This window comes from Agelaius phoeniceus, chromosome 20, assembly GCF_051311805.1.
Source record: "Agelaius phoeniceus isolate bAgePho1 chromosome 20, bAgePho1.hap1, whole genome shotgun sequence".
In the NCBI taxonomy this organism is placed as follows: domain Eukaryota; kingdom Metazoa; phylum Chordata; class Aves; order Passeriformes; family Icteridae; genus Agelaius; species Agelaius phoeniceus.
The window spans coordinates 7199981-7214804 of record NC_135284.1 but is presented as its reverse complement, the minus strand read 5'-3'; the positions used below and the strand labels follow the sequence as shown (position 1 = coordinate 7214804).

The 14824-nt window shown below is 48.8% G+C and overlaps 1 protein-coding gene across 6 annotated transcripts in view; it reads left to right on the top strand.

The window, feature by feature from the left end:
* CAMKK1 (calcium/calmodulin dependent protein kinase kinase 1) overlaps window positions 1–14824 on the top strand; it is a 101118-nt gene that overhangs the window by 73074 nt on the left and 13220 nt on the right. For all 6 annotated transcript variants that reach the window (XM_077188808.1, XM_077188809.1, XM_077188812.1 and 3 more), the window contains exons 10-15: window positions 6443–6642; window positions 7289–7342; window positions 8202–8275; window positions 12361–12448; window positions 13677–13805; window positions 14691–14794. In XM_077188808.1, the coding sequence (XP_077044923.1) occupies window positions 6443–6642; window positions 7289–7342; window positions 8202–8275; window positions 12361–12448; window positions 13677–13805; window positions 14691–14794 (649 nt within the window). The remainder of the gene's footprint in view (window positions 1–6442; window positions 6643–7288; window positions 7343–8201; window positions 8276–12360; window positions 12449–13676; window positions 13806–14690; window positions 14795–14824) is intronic.

The following is a 14824-nucleotide window of genomic DNA, read 5'->3' as shown; positions in this document are numbered from 1 at the left end:
GGTGCAGGGAGCTCTGCACTCCCCTGGGGCTGGTGACAAGTGACAGGGCTGTGCTCAGCTGGGCTGGAGGACAGGTGCCCAGGGACAGCCTGTGACAAGGTCACCTGTCCCTGTTGCCTCCTGCTGGCAGCATCCACAGCTCAAGCTCTGCCAGGAGCAGGGGCTCAGCTGAAGTGGAGCACAGGGGGAAGCTGAGCCCTTCCAAAGGGCTGGGTGGTGCTGAGGCTGCAAAACCTTGGGCTTCAGCAACTTTATCCAAGTGTCAGAGGCTGAATGGGTGCAGCAAGAGAGCAGCAAAACAGTGGAGAGAGGTGACAACAGCACAGCTGGGACCCTGCCCTGCCCCTGCAGGGAGCTGGGCATGGGCTGGGGTGTTCCCCTTGTCCCCCCTGTGTCCTGCAGCCCTTCCCCATTACAGCCCTGTGGATGAGCAGCCTTCTGTTCTGAGCTCTGCATGGTGGTGCAGCAGTTTCCTTGGAGGGTGTTAAATCATTGCTCTGCTACAGGGCCAATGTGAGAGCAATACTGAGCAGGCTCTGCAGTAGCTCCATATGGATTGCTTTTGTCCTTGAGTGGGAATGGGCCTCAGTAAATAGCAGGATGTGTCAGTGCATTGCAAAGTTTTATATGTATCATTTCTAAAGGAGCATTTTAGCAAGTTTGTGTTAACCTGCTGGATCTCCAAGGTTTCCAGAGGGGAATGCAGTGAAAAGCACCTTTTCTAAAAGGACTGAGGAACAAGACCTCTTCACCACTTCTATCTGTGCCCCCTCTGGGCCTTCACACCCTGTTATTGGATTTGTTGGCAGGCAGTTCCCAGGCATTTGCCTCTGAGTGAAAGTCCTGGAATAGCCTGTGGGGTCTGGAGTGAGGAATGTTTGTGAAATGGCTGTTTGGTTCCACCTAGGACTGAGCAGAAAGGAATTATGGCTTTGCTGAGGAGCAGGGGGGCAATGGCAGAACTGTGGAAACCCAGGTAGGAGTGTACAGACAGGAACCAGCTGGCCCAGCAGCAGAGAACTCCCCCAAAATCCTCCCTTTTCTCCAGCCCCATCTACTGGACCACAGCTGGCTGCTGTTGCCAACTCAGTTCAAACACAAGGTAGTGAAGAAACAAAAACAAAAAAAAAGCCCTAAAAAGCCAGATTTTCAGGAAGACCTTTAATTTTAGGCTTTTTTTTTTTCATTGAACACCCAAGTGCAGGGTTTTGTAGGTGCAGCATGCCTGCTAGAGCTGTCTGAAATCAGATTTTCAGGAAGACCATTAATTTTAAGCAGTTTTTTCATATGGGCTTGAATTTGAGCACCCAAGTACAAGGTTTTGTAGGTGCAGTAGGTGCAGCATGCCTGCTAGAGCTCTGTCTGAAATCAGGAGGGACAGGGGAAGGATGCTCCTTTCCCAAGGATTGCTCACACCCTGAGAGCTCTGAATCCTCCTCTGGGCTTGCATCCCCACAGCATCAGCTTCAGCAGGCTGGGTTTAGGCAATAGTGTTCCATGCCCAAATTCAGGAGACAGACCAGACTTTTAGGCATCATTTCCTTGTTTCTGAGCACCCTGGAGCTCTGGGTCTTGACTAAATCCAAGTTCAGCTGTCCCTGGTCAGGCTTTCTGACACGAGTTGTGTAAAATGTTGTGCCCAGGCACTCAGCTGCCCTGCCTGCTCTTCATGGGGTGGCTGTGAGGATAAACAAATAAGGATTTCTACCACATTTGAGATCTTTTCCTGGATGATGCTCTAGGAATCCATGGGATTGTTATCCAGATGCAAATAGGCCTGAAATAGTGTTACCTTTCTACTGCAATGAAGGATGGGTCTAATAAAACCAAATTTAACAGAGTGCTGCATAATCAGACTTTGTCCTGAGGGCTCTGTGATATCTTAGGTGGTTTCATTTTCATTATGAAGAAAAACCAATCCATGCCCTGCACAGGTCTGGCAGCACAGAAAGTGCAGGGTGGTTTGGAGCCCAGGGAGGTCATTCTGGTGAGCTGATCCCTGCTTTAAGGGCAAAACCCTTTCCAGGTAAAAGCAACACATGGAGCCATTTTGTCAGCTTGCCAAAGCAGCTTCAGCAAAGTGACAATGTGAAAATTTAAATGCTCTGCCTGGGCAGCTCAGCATCGATTTTAACCTGGGGAGGGCTGCAGGAAAGTGGGAATTTGCATGGGAATGGGTGGTTTCAGCTGTTGGTGTGGCCTTGTGCATCCACTGGGATGGTCCTGCCCAGGCTTCCTGCATCCAGCAGCCACATTCCCCTGGCTGGGCTGGCTCTGAGGGCAGTCTCTGCCTGCTTTGGGACCCTTTCTGTGCTGTAGCAAGCAAAAAACCCAGAGCCTTGCACTTAGAGCAGGACACAGAGTAGCTGGAACTTCTCTAGAGGCTTGGATTCAGCTTAGGGGTCCCAGTGTGGTTGTGACAGCCTGGTCAGAGAGAGAAAGCCAGATAAACCTTCCCAGGAATTGTTCTGGGGAGTTTGAGAAGGCATAAAAAGCTTTATTACAATCTCCTGATATTTATAACCAACATTGTTCACCCAGAACCTGATTGGTTCTTAATAACCAATTCTTAATTACCCACTGGTTAATTAGGAACCACCCTTTGGTAAACACCTTATGAGAAACAACTGTTTAAAACACCAGCTGCAAGATTGTTGGTAATTCTTTGTCTCAGTTGCAAGATTGTTGGTAATTCTTTGTCTCAGTCTTCTCAAACTCTCCAGAACAATTCCTGGGAAAATTTATTTGGCTTTCTCTCTCTGACCAGGCAGTCACAACCACAGGCCCAGTTGCCCATGAAGGGAGCTAAAGGGAGGCCATGAGTTGGTCTAAAAGAAGAATAATCCCCAGACCCTCATGGAGCACATTTAAGTGCAGCAGTACAGATCATTCTTTTGGTTATGTCTGTTTAAAGCACATTTAGGGGTTTTATTTACATGTTGAATAAATGAGCCTGATGCATCCCTGCTCCTCTTTGTGTCACAATGTGTCCTTCATTCCAAGGACAGGACAAGTGTTTTGTTTCTGGAACCTCTGCTCCTGGCCTCAGTGAACTAGTCCCAACAAGAGTGCCTTTCCTACCTGCTGCTCTTGAATCTACAGAGGATGAATCTTGCTCTCAAATGGTGAAAGGAGAGGGTTAATTTATGCTGGTGATGTGTTTGACTGTGGCTGTCCCCTGCTCCCCTTGGGCTGGGTCCTTGTCCCTTCTGTACAGTCACTAACAGGCTGGAAGGTGTCATTGGTGGCAGGCTTTGATTCCCAAGGTGCTCAGCTCTCCCTCTGGAGTTCTGCAGGGATAACACCATCCTTTCCTCTGTGTGCTGTGCTGGAGATGCAGATCCTGCTGGTTTGGCCAGGCAGGGACCAGTTAATTCAGCAGCTCTGGCCCTGGGCTCCTGGGGCAGTGATTTGTGTCAGCCTTGGCCAGCCCTGCTGAATTTACTGGTCCCTGCCTTGCTCCCTGCAGTGTGTATCTGCACAGGCAGCAGAGCTTGGTGGGTTGGGAAGTTTTTCCAGGCTCAGTTGTGCTGGTGTCCTGCAGGTGAGCAGCAGCTCCCAAACAAACCAGCTTTTGTCTATTGCCTACAGGCAGAGTTGGGAATGATTTTGGGGGGGTATTTTACTCTGTATTGTGCTGAGCTGTCCCAGTGGCAAGGCACAGCAAGCAGAGGGTAAGCCTGTGCATTTGGAAGCCCAAATCCAGTTTTGGGAAGCTGTGCAGGGGAGGATGCCCACAGCAACTGACAGGCTGGGACTTCAAGTTACATTTCTTCAGGGCAGAACAGGGATTTCAGCTTTCCTTCATCAGGTTAGCAACTCCACACCAAATCATTTCTTGACAGATGTGAGCACTTGCTCTTTCAGTTTTTGTGGCTGTGATGTTCATTTCCACCAGCTGCTGCTCAGTGCCCTGTCCTCCCTCCATGGATGGCTGTTTGCTCTGCAAAAGGCTGGGCAGAGAAGGGGATCTGCAGACAGCAGAACTCTTTCAGCCAGCTGAAGGGCAGGAGGCTTTGGTGGCTGTCACACAGTGTGTGGGTGGGACACTGCTCCAAATTACCTCCCCTCTGCATCTGTCCCCTTCCCATCCCAGTCTGGTATTATTGTAGATGGATGCCAGGTGTTTAAAAGCACCTGGGATGTGAAATTCCAGAGGCCAGGCTCACTCCTGGGCTCCTCAGCCCTGCAGGAACTTGTGCTGAGTCTCTCCTGTGAGCACCCAAGGTCAGACTGTCAGAACTGTAATGTTCTCACCTGGAAACTCAAATATTCATTGGCCATGTGAGTCATTGTTTGATGGCTTTGGTTTTTGCAGAGGATGTGTTATGTGTTTCTAATTTCTTTGTTCTTTGTTTCTGTGCCCAGCAGTGTCCAGACCTGCTGGGGACCAGCAGCTGGAAAACTGCCCACAGTGTTCCTCAGCTTTCATTAGATGGTGCAGAGGCAGGGAATGTATTCTACAAAATACACAGTTACATGAGAGAGAAAATGCTTTGTGGTTTTATTTTGTTTGTGCTTTTTTACTTTCCTATAAGGAAGAAATAATAAAAAGCCTGGAGTACTTGCTTGCCTTAATTTTCACATTTAAATTTTCACATTCTGGCAAGCTCCAGGGATGTGCTCATACTGTCCATATTTGTTTGGGGTTTTTTTAGAGGCTTTGGAATCCTAGCCCAGTGGTACCAGGCATGACAGCAGACACCTGCCTGAAAGGCAGCTCATCATCTCTTGAAGGAAAACTTCACTCCCCCCTCACCCTTATTTGCTCTCCCTATATTACCATAATGAAATGTCAGCTTGCCACCAGCTCTGCTGCTGAGCAGATGTTTCCTCCTAATTGCTGTTGTTGCAGGGTTTGGGTGTTTATCCTGGCTGTTATCATTAACTGCCTCCCATCACAGCCTGGCCATGCAGTTGGTGCACATCTGGAAGAAAATGAAAGTACTGGTGTTCTCCAGCAAGTTTTTGTCTGCTGGATCTCCAGAGCAGCTTTTTAATGTGCCAAGGACAGCATCCCCAAAAGTGCTTTAAACTGAGGAGAGGGCTTTGAAGAAAAAATACCTGCAAGTGTGACCTCCCCTGGCCAAGCATGGCCTGCTGGAAAGTTGGTTTGGAAAGAGCAGAAAGTTAAATGAAGTTGGTTCATTTTTGGTCCCAAAGCACAAACTGGGATGCTCCACAGGGCAGGCTGCCTTTGTGGCACTGTGCTGGTCAGGTTTGTAAAGCAGGAAAGGGTTAGACCAGCATTTTCCTCCACCCATGTATTTCCTAGGAGATATGAAAAGTGCTCATGGAGGTATAAAAACAAACATGGTCTGTTGGCAAGAAGGAAATGTGAAAACAGTGGTTGGAGCCAGGGGAGGAGGGAGGCCTGGGGGTCCTGGTCCTCTGGGGAGAGCAGGATTAGAGGATTTCCTCCTCCTCTTTCAGTAAAGACTCTTGGGTTTTCTAAAGTTCTACTTTTGGGGTCATTTCATGTTCTGAAAGCTGGTGGGGTTTTTTTTATTTTTCAAGTTCTCTGAGTTCCTGAGAAATCAGCCACCTCCCTACAACTCCCTGCCTCACTCAGTGGCCTGGAAATGTCTTTCAATATTGCACAAGAGAGGGGGTTTTGTTGTTGTTTTCAGTGCATCTCAGCCTCCAGGCTCTCTGCAAGGGTTTGTTTCACGTTGGATGTACAAACACTTCAGCTGCTGCCCTCGTGGAGTGGGACAGAGCTGGAGCCTCATGGAATGAAGGCCCAGCTCTGGCTGCAGGAGTGGTGGGAATGGCTGGGCAGATGGGCCAGGCTGGGCTTTGGGCTGATGCAAAGCAAGGTGAGGTTGTTTCTCTATTTATGGGCTCCATTGAGAAGTTTTACTAAATAAACAGTGCCTCTTTGGGGTGCTGGTGCTTGCTCCAAGCTTGGAGCTCCATTATTCCACCTTTTGAGCTGGAAATGCCCACTGATTTCTGAGCTGTTGGCTGAACCTGGCCCTCAGCTGTTGGTCACCTGTTTCAGGTGGTTCTGCCCCTCTTGATGAGCTTCACAGCACTGCAGTTTCAAAATAAATAAACTCAAAGTGAACCTATTCATTTGGGTCCCATAAACCTTTAATTCAGCAGGTGGCCCAGCCCATCAGCTGGTGTGATGAAGCCAAGCAAATCTGCAGGGTTTGAGTGTTCTCCTTCTCCAGCAGCATTGCTTGTTCCGTCTGGCTGAGCTGTCTCCAAGTTTGTGGCTTTTCTTTGCATAATTCCTGGATGTATTTCTGAGAATTGTGTCCCAGTGAGGCACCAAAAAGGAATGGCTGTAAGGAACCATTGTCTTCCATCTTCAGCAGCAGCTGGGAGTGTGGGGCCTGAGCTTGCACCTTTATTTTCCCCCTCCTGGAAAGGTTTCCCCTGGGTCTGTTGGCTGCCATGGCCAATTCTGGTCCTTTTTTTGGCTGTTTTTCAGTGCACTACCAGAAGATCATCCACAGGGACATCAAGCCTTCCAACTTGCTCTTAGGAGATGATGGCCACGTGAAAATTGCTGATTTTGGTGTCAGCAATCAGTTTGAAGGGAATGATGCCCAGCTCTCCAGCACAGCAGGGACACCAGCCTTCATGGCCCCAGAGGCCATCTCACAGACTGGCAAAAGTTTCAGTGGAAAGGTGGGTCTGTGCTCACAGGGGGCTCCTGGCACCCCCAGCATGGCACAAAGGCAGTGCCACCCCTGCATGCTGGCTGTGGTACAAATTTGGGCTGACATTCAGTAAAACTGAAGCTCTGATTCTCTCCAGGCCAGGCAAAGCTCACATTGGTGGCTCTGTGACACTTTGCTGAGGATCCCTGCTTGGCAGGAGCCATGCCAGAGCCCTTTCCCTGCCCCAGGGGAAAGCAGGAAGCCTTTGATTCCCTCCCAAAATAATCAGGAGCACAGGGGGCTGCTGAGCACCAAGGCCATGCCTTGATTTCCTGGAAGGGACAGACACTGCCAAGGCTGCTGATGCACACAGAGGGATAGGGCCTAATAGGGATTTTTTTTGTCTGGAGAACTGTTGAAGTTTAGCCCTGAATGGTTCCATTTCCTGTAAGAAGGGGCTGCTTGTGCTCACAGCAGGGCAAGGGAGCAGTGCCTGGCCCAGCACAGCCCTCACTCCTCAGGTGTGCAAGAGCTGCCCTTAGGAGCCCAACTTCAAGGGGACACAGAAATGTTAAATCCATACAGAGAGTGTTTTCTGAATTGCTGGGAAAATCCAGCTTGCTCAGATCAGCTGTGTTGCCTCTCCTTTACCCTCTGTCCATGCTCTCTTTCAGGCCCTGGATGTGTGGGCCATGGGAATCACCCTGTACTGCTTCGTTTATGGCAAGGTAAGCTGCCTTTCAGTGCTGGAGCCCTGCACTGCTCTGCTCTGCCTGCCTTTTGGCTCATTCCTTTCCAAATAAAGGCAAATATTAGAGACAGAGACCTACCCTGTGTAAGCTCAAAACCCCCCTGCAGATCAGGAGGGGCTGAGGCTGTGATCTGTGGGAAGGATCATTCCCAGCACTGGGCAGAGCAGCAAACCCAGAGCTGCAAACCCAGGGCAGCATCAGCAGCACCACCAGCAGTTTGTGGGGGGTTATTTTTATTTTCTGCATTTAGAGATGAGCCAGATGGAGACATAGGGCTGATCCCAAACTGCTGCAGCCCTTTGGGAACCAGATTACAGAAAGCTCTGGCTGCCAAAGCTGAGTTAGGGCTGATGGGGGGGGTCCAGTTTGGCAGAGGCAGCTCCTCAGTGCTGCCTTCTGCTCACCCCATGTCCTGCCATGGCCTTTCCCTCCCCTGTGGCCCCATGTCCCACCTGTGCTGTCCCAGGAGGTGTGAGCAGCCTCTGAACCCCTGAGCTCTGCAGATGCCACCACAGGCACCAGGCACCCAGCTCTGGGCCAGAAGTGGCAGGGGGAGGTGACAGAGGCAGTTCATGGTGACCTGGCAGGCTGGATGAAGGAGGGATTCCAGTCCAGTTATGTATTCCCCAGATGCCTCTGCTGTTCTTCTGAGTTTTTTTTTTTCTTTTTAATAAGGAATGAATCCATTTATTGTGTGTGGGGAGATTTAATTTATTTCCACCTCTGTGTAAAATCCAGGGAGTGCAGAGGTTGTACTTGGTGTTACATGAATGACAAATGCCTGAGTGATGCCAGCATCTTGGACAACTGGAAAATCTCTTTGTTTGTTTTACAGTGCCCTTTTATAGATGAATATATTCTGGGTCTTCATAATAGGATCAAGACCAAGCCTGTGGAGTTCCCAGAAGAGTGAGTAAACTTTGCTCAGCTGCTGTAAAATAAAGTTCACTTTTCAGCATTATCCTCTGTGTGGCCCAGTGGTCACCACGGGGGGATGGACATGGGTGAGGTGCTCTGTGTTCTCCTGGGTCCTTCACATGGGTTTTGTGCTGGTGTTGAGGTGTTCAAAGAAGCTTCTGCTCTTCCTCTGGCCCTGTTTTGCAGACAGGAACTCAAGGAAATGGCTCTTTGGAAGGGAAGGGATTCCAGGATCTCAGAAGTTCTGCCCCACCTGCTGACTCTGGAGATGCTGGATGGTTTGGTTGGGGTTTTCTCTCTCCCTGTGCAGCAGCCACCAGGATGATTTAATGTATTCATTTTCAAAAGCAATGTGGTGATGAACCTTGGTCTTGGTCTGAGTAAACACATCCTGCTCCTGTGGCCTTCCCTTGGAGCCAGGGGGGCTGGCTGATGGGAGGATGCTTGGCCTGAGATGTGCAACCACAGCTCAGCAAATCCTTCTCCTCCAGCACTCCCCAGGAACACATGGCAGAAAGGAAAAAACATGGCAGTTATGGAAAAACCAGGAATTAACTCACTTGTGATCTACTGAGGGTCTGCTCCCCCCTGCTTTGGTCAGGGAAGGAAACCCCTGTGGGGCACAGTGCAGGCCTGGGGTGGTCACAGCGTGTCCTCAGCAGGGCAGGGGACAAGCCAAGGCCACTCAGGTGGCACTGAGCAGTGCAGGTTCAGTGCTGAGCTGTAAGTGCTTGTGGTCAGTGTGGCAGGAGGGTGACACTCCCTGTGTGCTCAGTGGTGGTCACCATTCATGGTGCTCCATGGTCACCATTCCTGCAGCATCAGCTGCTGGCCACTCAGCATTTCCTCCAGCTTCAGGCCTTTGGTGACTTCTGCTGGTGAAGAATTTGTTTCCCCTGCTTCCTGACAGATGAATTAGCCAGAGCTGGACTCTCTGTTTTCCCTCCCAAATCCACACAGTAGTCAGGCAAAGAATTCTTGACCTAATTGCTCATTCCAATAAAAATGTGTAGATAAAATTACTTGATTTGGAGAAGCACAAATTAAAACTCCAATGAGAGGCATGTGTGGCATTGGAGAGGCAGGGAGGGATGTTGTGAGGCAGCCTGTGGAATGTGCATGTATCCAACACCTGTGGCAAGGCAAGGCTCTCCTCTGAGATGCTCACTGTATTTTCAATCACAGTAAAGAGCTGGGCCTCTACCTTGGCAGTGCCAGACTTCTTCTGATCCCACAGAAAGGGATGGACCCTCAGGGTGCCCTCTTTGACACCTGGGCTGCTTTAATTACCCTGCACTTGACAGGAGCCTCAGCCCCTCTGCCCAGCTGGAGCCTGCACAGGACGCTGGGGCTCCAAGGCTGGGCTCAGCCCACTTTTAGGGCACACACAGATCCCAGGGTGGGTAAGAGCAGCTCTGGCAGGCCCAGGTGACTGAGTTGAGGCTTTAGGAGCACAAAGGCTGGTCATGCTCCACTGCTGTATCCCCACCTGCAGTTGGAACAGGACTTTGTCTTGACAGCACTGCAGCCAAAAAACCCCAAACCTGTTTATGTTCCCCTGGCAGTTTTCTCCCTTGCTCAGGGCTGCCAAAACTCCCACCCCTCCCTCAGCCACCTTGTATTTGGGTTAGCAGTCAGCTCACAAGTGACTGTTCCCATCTGCCTCTGCAGTAAGTTATTAACATTTAATGGGCTAACTGGCTTGTGCTGAGATCTGTTCCTTCATTCAGGCATTTCCTTCAGCCATAATTGGGCTGCATGATTTATGTGGATTCCTCAGTGACCTGTTCTCCCAGTCTAAAAAAAACTGCACCCCTGATTAGGTTGTTGGAGGAGCTGAAGGTTACTAGGTGTTGACAGCTGTCCAAATCACATCTATTTGTTAGAGGCAGCCACAGAGACATGGAATTCACTGGAGTGGATCCACCCTGACCTCCCACAGAATTAGCACCTCTCTATAGTGAGGAGTATTTTGGTTTCAATTTATTTCACCATGGCTACAAAAGACACATTCCTGTTTGGAGAGAGCCCATGGAAACTCATTGCCTGTTTCCTGACAACCTTTAGGACAGATGGATCTGACTGTACCAGTGTCACCATCCTGTTCCCTTAGAGACACCAGGATAAATATTTATGGCACTGGAGTTCTCATTCATGACACGAGGTAATGGGCTCAGCTCACCCCCTGAGGATCCTGGCATGACTAAAACCAAGCTGAACTTTCTCTTCAAACATGTGGCAGCAGAGCCAGCAGCTCTGCCCAGCCTCTCCTGGTGAAGCCCAGGTCAATGTTCCCTGACCTGCAGGCACCCTGTAAAGTGATCTGGGTGCTGGCAATCCTCCTGAAGGGATGCTGAGCTCTGTGCTTGGCATCTTGCTGAGAGCTCTTACAGGACTGTGGCTGTGAGAAATCCCAGACAGTGCAGGCTTTTCAAAGGAAAATGCCACCAGGCACAGAATTCACCCTGTGCTGCAGACTGGAGAGAGGGAAAGCAGAGACTGCTGTGATCTGTTACCCACCTGACACCTGGGGATCCTTTTCCCCATGACTTTAATCCTGTGTTGTGTAGAAATCAGTCTAGTGCCCAGAAATGTTAAGGGATTTTATATTCCATTTATTTTATTTTAACTAAAGCTGTTGACACTTTGGCAGAACTGATTTTAAGTATTTTTTTAAAATGCCATCTCACCTGTATCAGTGTGGTGTCTGGAAGGAATCTGTTCATTCTGAGCTGCTAAATCTGTTCATTCTGAGCTGCTAAATGCACTGTCACTGCCCATGGCTGTTCCTCTGGAGCTCAAGAGCAGCACCATTCTTTCTATTCCAACTGAAATTGTCACCTGAGTCTCTGAGGACTCATCCTGTTCTTCCTCCTGTCTGGGCTCTACTGCCTGTGTACAGCAGAGCCTTGATGCAACTTCAAGTGTTTAGACTTCAAACTGAGCCCCCTTTTGCCTCTGAACAAGCAGCATTTCCTTGTGGTTGTTTGTAAAGATCTCATAGCCAAAGTCCCAATAAAATATTCATGAATTATTAAACAGCAGCTCTGTTTTCATCAGACTGAAATATCCCTTGCTGTGATGTGGTTTGCATTTTGGTTTGTGATAGTTTATTCCCTTCTCTGCAGAGCAGGTGGGCACAGCACCTGGTGCTCACTCTTGTTTTCAGTCTCCAATCCAGCCTTCCTGGGGAGTGACATTTTGTGCTGCTAAGTTCCATCTCCATGAAGAAACACAATTCTTCAAGAGTCATTTGTGACACAGACTTTCAACTGCCTAATGCAATTCAGTCACATGCTGGCATTTTACTGCAGCAGCACTTTGATCATTCAGATCTAGTGCATTTTAAAGGCATTTCCTGCCTCATTAACCACAGGAGTCATTGCAGCCTTTGGGCTGCAGGACCAAGGGCTCCATGGCAAGGGAGTGGCTTCTGGGTTCAGGTGCCCTCACGTTTAGATCTTGGAAGTAGTGTTAAAAATTTAGATGTATTTCTCTTATCTGCATTTGTCCCTTCCCTCCTGTTGTTAGCCCAAGGCTGAGCTTTGCAGGTAGGGGATGCTGAGTTACAGGCTGCCTGCAATCTGTGTTCTGGGAGCAATTTAAATAACACAACCTGGAAGCTTAGCTGGGAACTTGAATGTCAGATGGGGGTGTTTTATCCAGCATACAGTTGCTCATGATGCAGGTTCAGCAAATCAAGCTGTGCCCCTCTTGGTTCACAGAGTTCAACTCCAGTTCTGCTCTCAGGAGCACTTTGTTGTTCCAAATCTCCCCTCAGAAATTCCGTGTCTTCAAGAATGTCCTTAGACCCCTTCACCTGTCCTTCATCCTGCATTTTGGGCATGTGCTGTTGTGTTAGGGGGCAGGACAGGATAACCAAGACAGGATAACCAAGACAGGATAACCAAGCCCTGCAGCAGTGACTGTGGTGCCTTCCTTTTTTCCAAGCCAGCTTTGCAGAGAAAATACCTCCTGAGCAGAGCAGATTCTCTGCTAGTAACTGCAGTAAGAACTGTGCACTGCTGCATTTACAAGTCCCTGGTTAACTGTGTGCTGCTGTTTTCTTCACTCAGGGCACAGATAAGTGACGAGCTCAAGGAGCTGATCCTGCGCATGCTGGATAAAAATCCAGAAACCAGGATAACAGTCCCTGAAATAAAGGTAAGGTGGGCCTTGATATTAGAGCTTTTAGTCTCAGCTGATTTTGTGTCCTTTGGTACCTTCTAATGAGGCAGAGCTGTCCCCAGTGTTTGTTTTGGGAGCTGTCTCTAGCTCCCTCCCTTGGAGAAGGAGAACACTCATTTTGCAGCCACAGCTCCCTCACTGCTTCTCACCCGGGGAATATTGACAAAAGCTTTCTTGTTTGCTTATTTAAATGAAAATTACTCAAAAGCTGGCTGATCTCAGTGAATCCCTGGGAGAATTGACATTGTCAGGGGAGTTGCTAGCTGCAGAGAGGGCTGGCAGTGCTGGATGTGCATTCCAGGGACTGGATGTGTGTTCCTCCTCTGGTCCTTTTGTGGCCAGTGGTCTCAAGGGAGCACATTTATTTCTCTCACCATTATTTGGAAGATGTTTAATAATAGAAAGGATGAACAGACCTGGCAGAGCACAATGCTTCACAGGTTGTGGTTTCATTCTGGGTTTGTGTGGGCTTGCTGTCCTCCTCTCACCCCTCACCAAGGCTTTAAACCTGCTGGAGGATCTCAAAATTTCCATAGAGATCCGTCAGCATGTTCTACAGGGCAAGCCCTGCTTTGCTTTGTCCCAGACCAACACCAGTATTGCCACCAAAGCTGACACTAGAAAGGCTGAGCTTCAGGAAAAAAATGTGACATCCCTCCATGCCAGGAGGCCAAAGGCAGGTTTGGAGGTGTGTTTATGGGATTTCACTTGACAGCAGGTTTGGAGGTGTATTTATGGGATTTCACTTGACAGCTTTTGCAGACACACTGTGAGACCCTGTGGGTAGAAGAGCAGAGCTGAGTGCTGGCCCTTGTCCCTGGCTGGTGCCCCTGGGGACTTGGATGCTGGCAGAGGATGTGTCAGGCTGGGCTCTGTGCTCAGCCCATGCCCTCAGACAGGGCTTTCTTCCTGCTCCCAGCCAAGAAACCATCCCATGAGAGGCAGCAAGAAAAGGGGGCTTTGCTCTGCTGCATGCAAGACAAAAAATGAAAATCCTCCAGATAACTCAGGTTCTCAAAGTGTTTCAAACTTGATTCAGGGGGCGCCATGGTGCTGGTGGGTGGCAGCAGGTGTGACAGCGCTGAGCCAGACTGCAGCCACTTCCAAGGGAGCTGGTTAAAAACCAGCTCAGGCAGTGGGAGATGGAGCAGTGCTGCCAGCAGACAGGCCTGTGCCCCATTCCTGTGGCTGTGTGTCCCTGCAGGTGCACCCCTGGCTGAGCCGCGGAGGCGCGGAGCCGCTGCCGCTGGAGGAGGAGCACTGCTCCGTGGTGGAGGTCACCGAGGAGGAGGTCAAGAACTCTGTGAAGACCATCCCCAGCCTGCCAGCTGTGGTAGGTGTGAAACACACCCCTGAGCAGGTGTTTCAGCTGCTGGGGGAGGTTTGGAGAGGGGACATTGTGGTGGTGTTCACAGGGGTCCCAGGATGAGGGAAGAGGTGAGAATCTTGACTACGTGTTTCAGAAGGCTGATTTATTATTTTATTTTATATTATATTAAAAGAAAATTATATACTAAAACTATAAGAGAGTTACTAAATATATATACTATATATACTATATATATATAAAAATATATTTAGTATATATATAAGTATATATATACTAAATATATACTAAATACTATATATAAGATATACTATATACTAATATACTATATATACTATATACTATATTAGTATATAGTATTTAGTATATATTATATATATAGTAATTATATACTAAAACTAAAAGAATGGAAGAAAAGATTTAATCAGAAGGCTAGCAAATAAAGGAATAGAATAGAAATGATAATAAAATCTTGTAACAGACTAGAAAGTCTGAGACAGCTGGACTGTGATTGGCCATTAATTAAAAACAACCACATGAGACTAATCAAAGATGCACCTGTTGCATTCCACAGCAGCAGATAATTATGGTTTACATTTCGTTTCTGAGGCCTCTCAGCTTCTCAAGAGAGAAGATCCTAAGGAAAAGATTTTCCATACAAATGTCTGTGACAGGACACGTGTGTTCCTGGCATGAAATTTCGGCCGCTTGACCCGGTGTGAACTTCTCGTGCCTGGCTGCTGCAGCAGCCTGGTTCTCTCAAGCAGCTTTGCTTTGTGCTCTTTGCTGTAAAATGTCAGCTGAATTCTTAAAGAAGCTGTTGTTCCTCCTTTGAACTGGCTTCCAGGAGCCAGCCCTGCTGTTCTCACTGCTCTGTTCTGTTCCTCAAAGATCCTGGTGAAGGCCATGCTGAGGAAACGCTCCTTTGGGAACCCCTTTGAGGTCCAGACGAGGAGGGAGGAGAGATCCATGTCTGCTCCAGGGAACCTGCTGATGTAGGTAGCCACAGCCATGCCTGCTCTGCA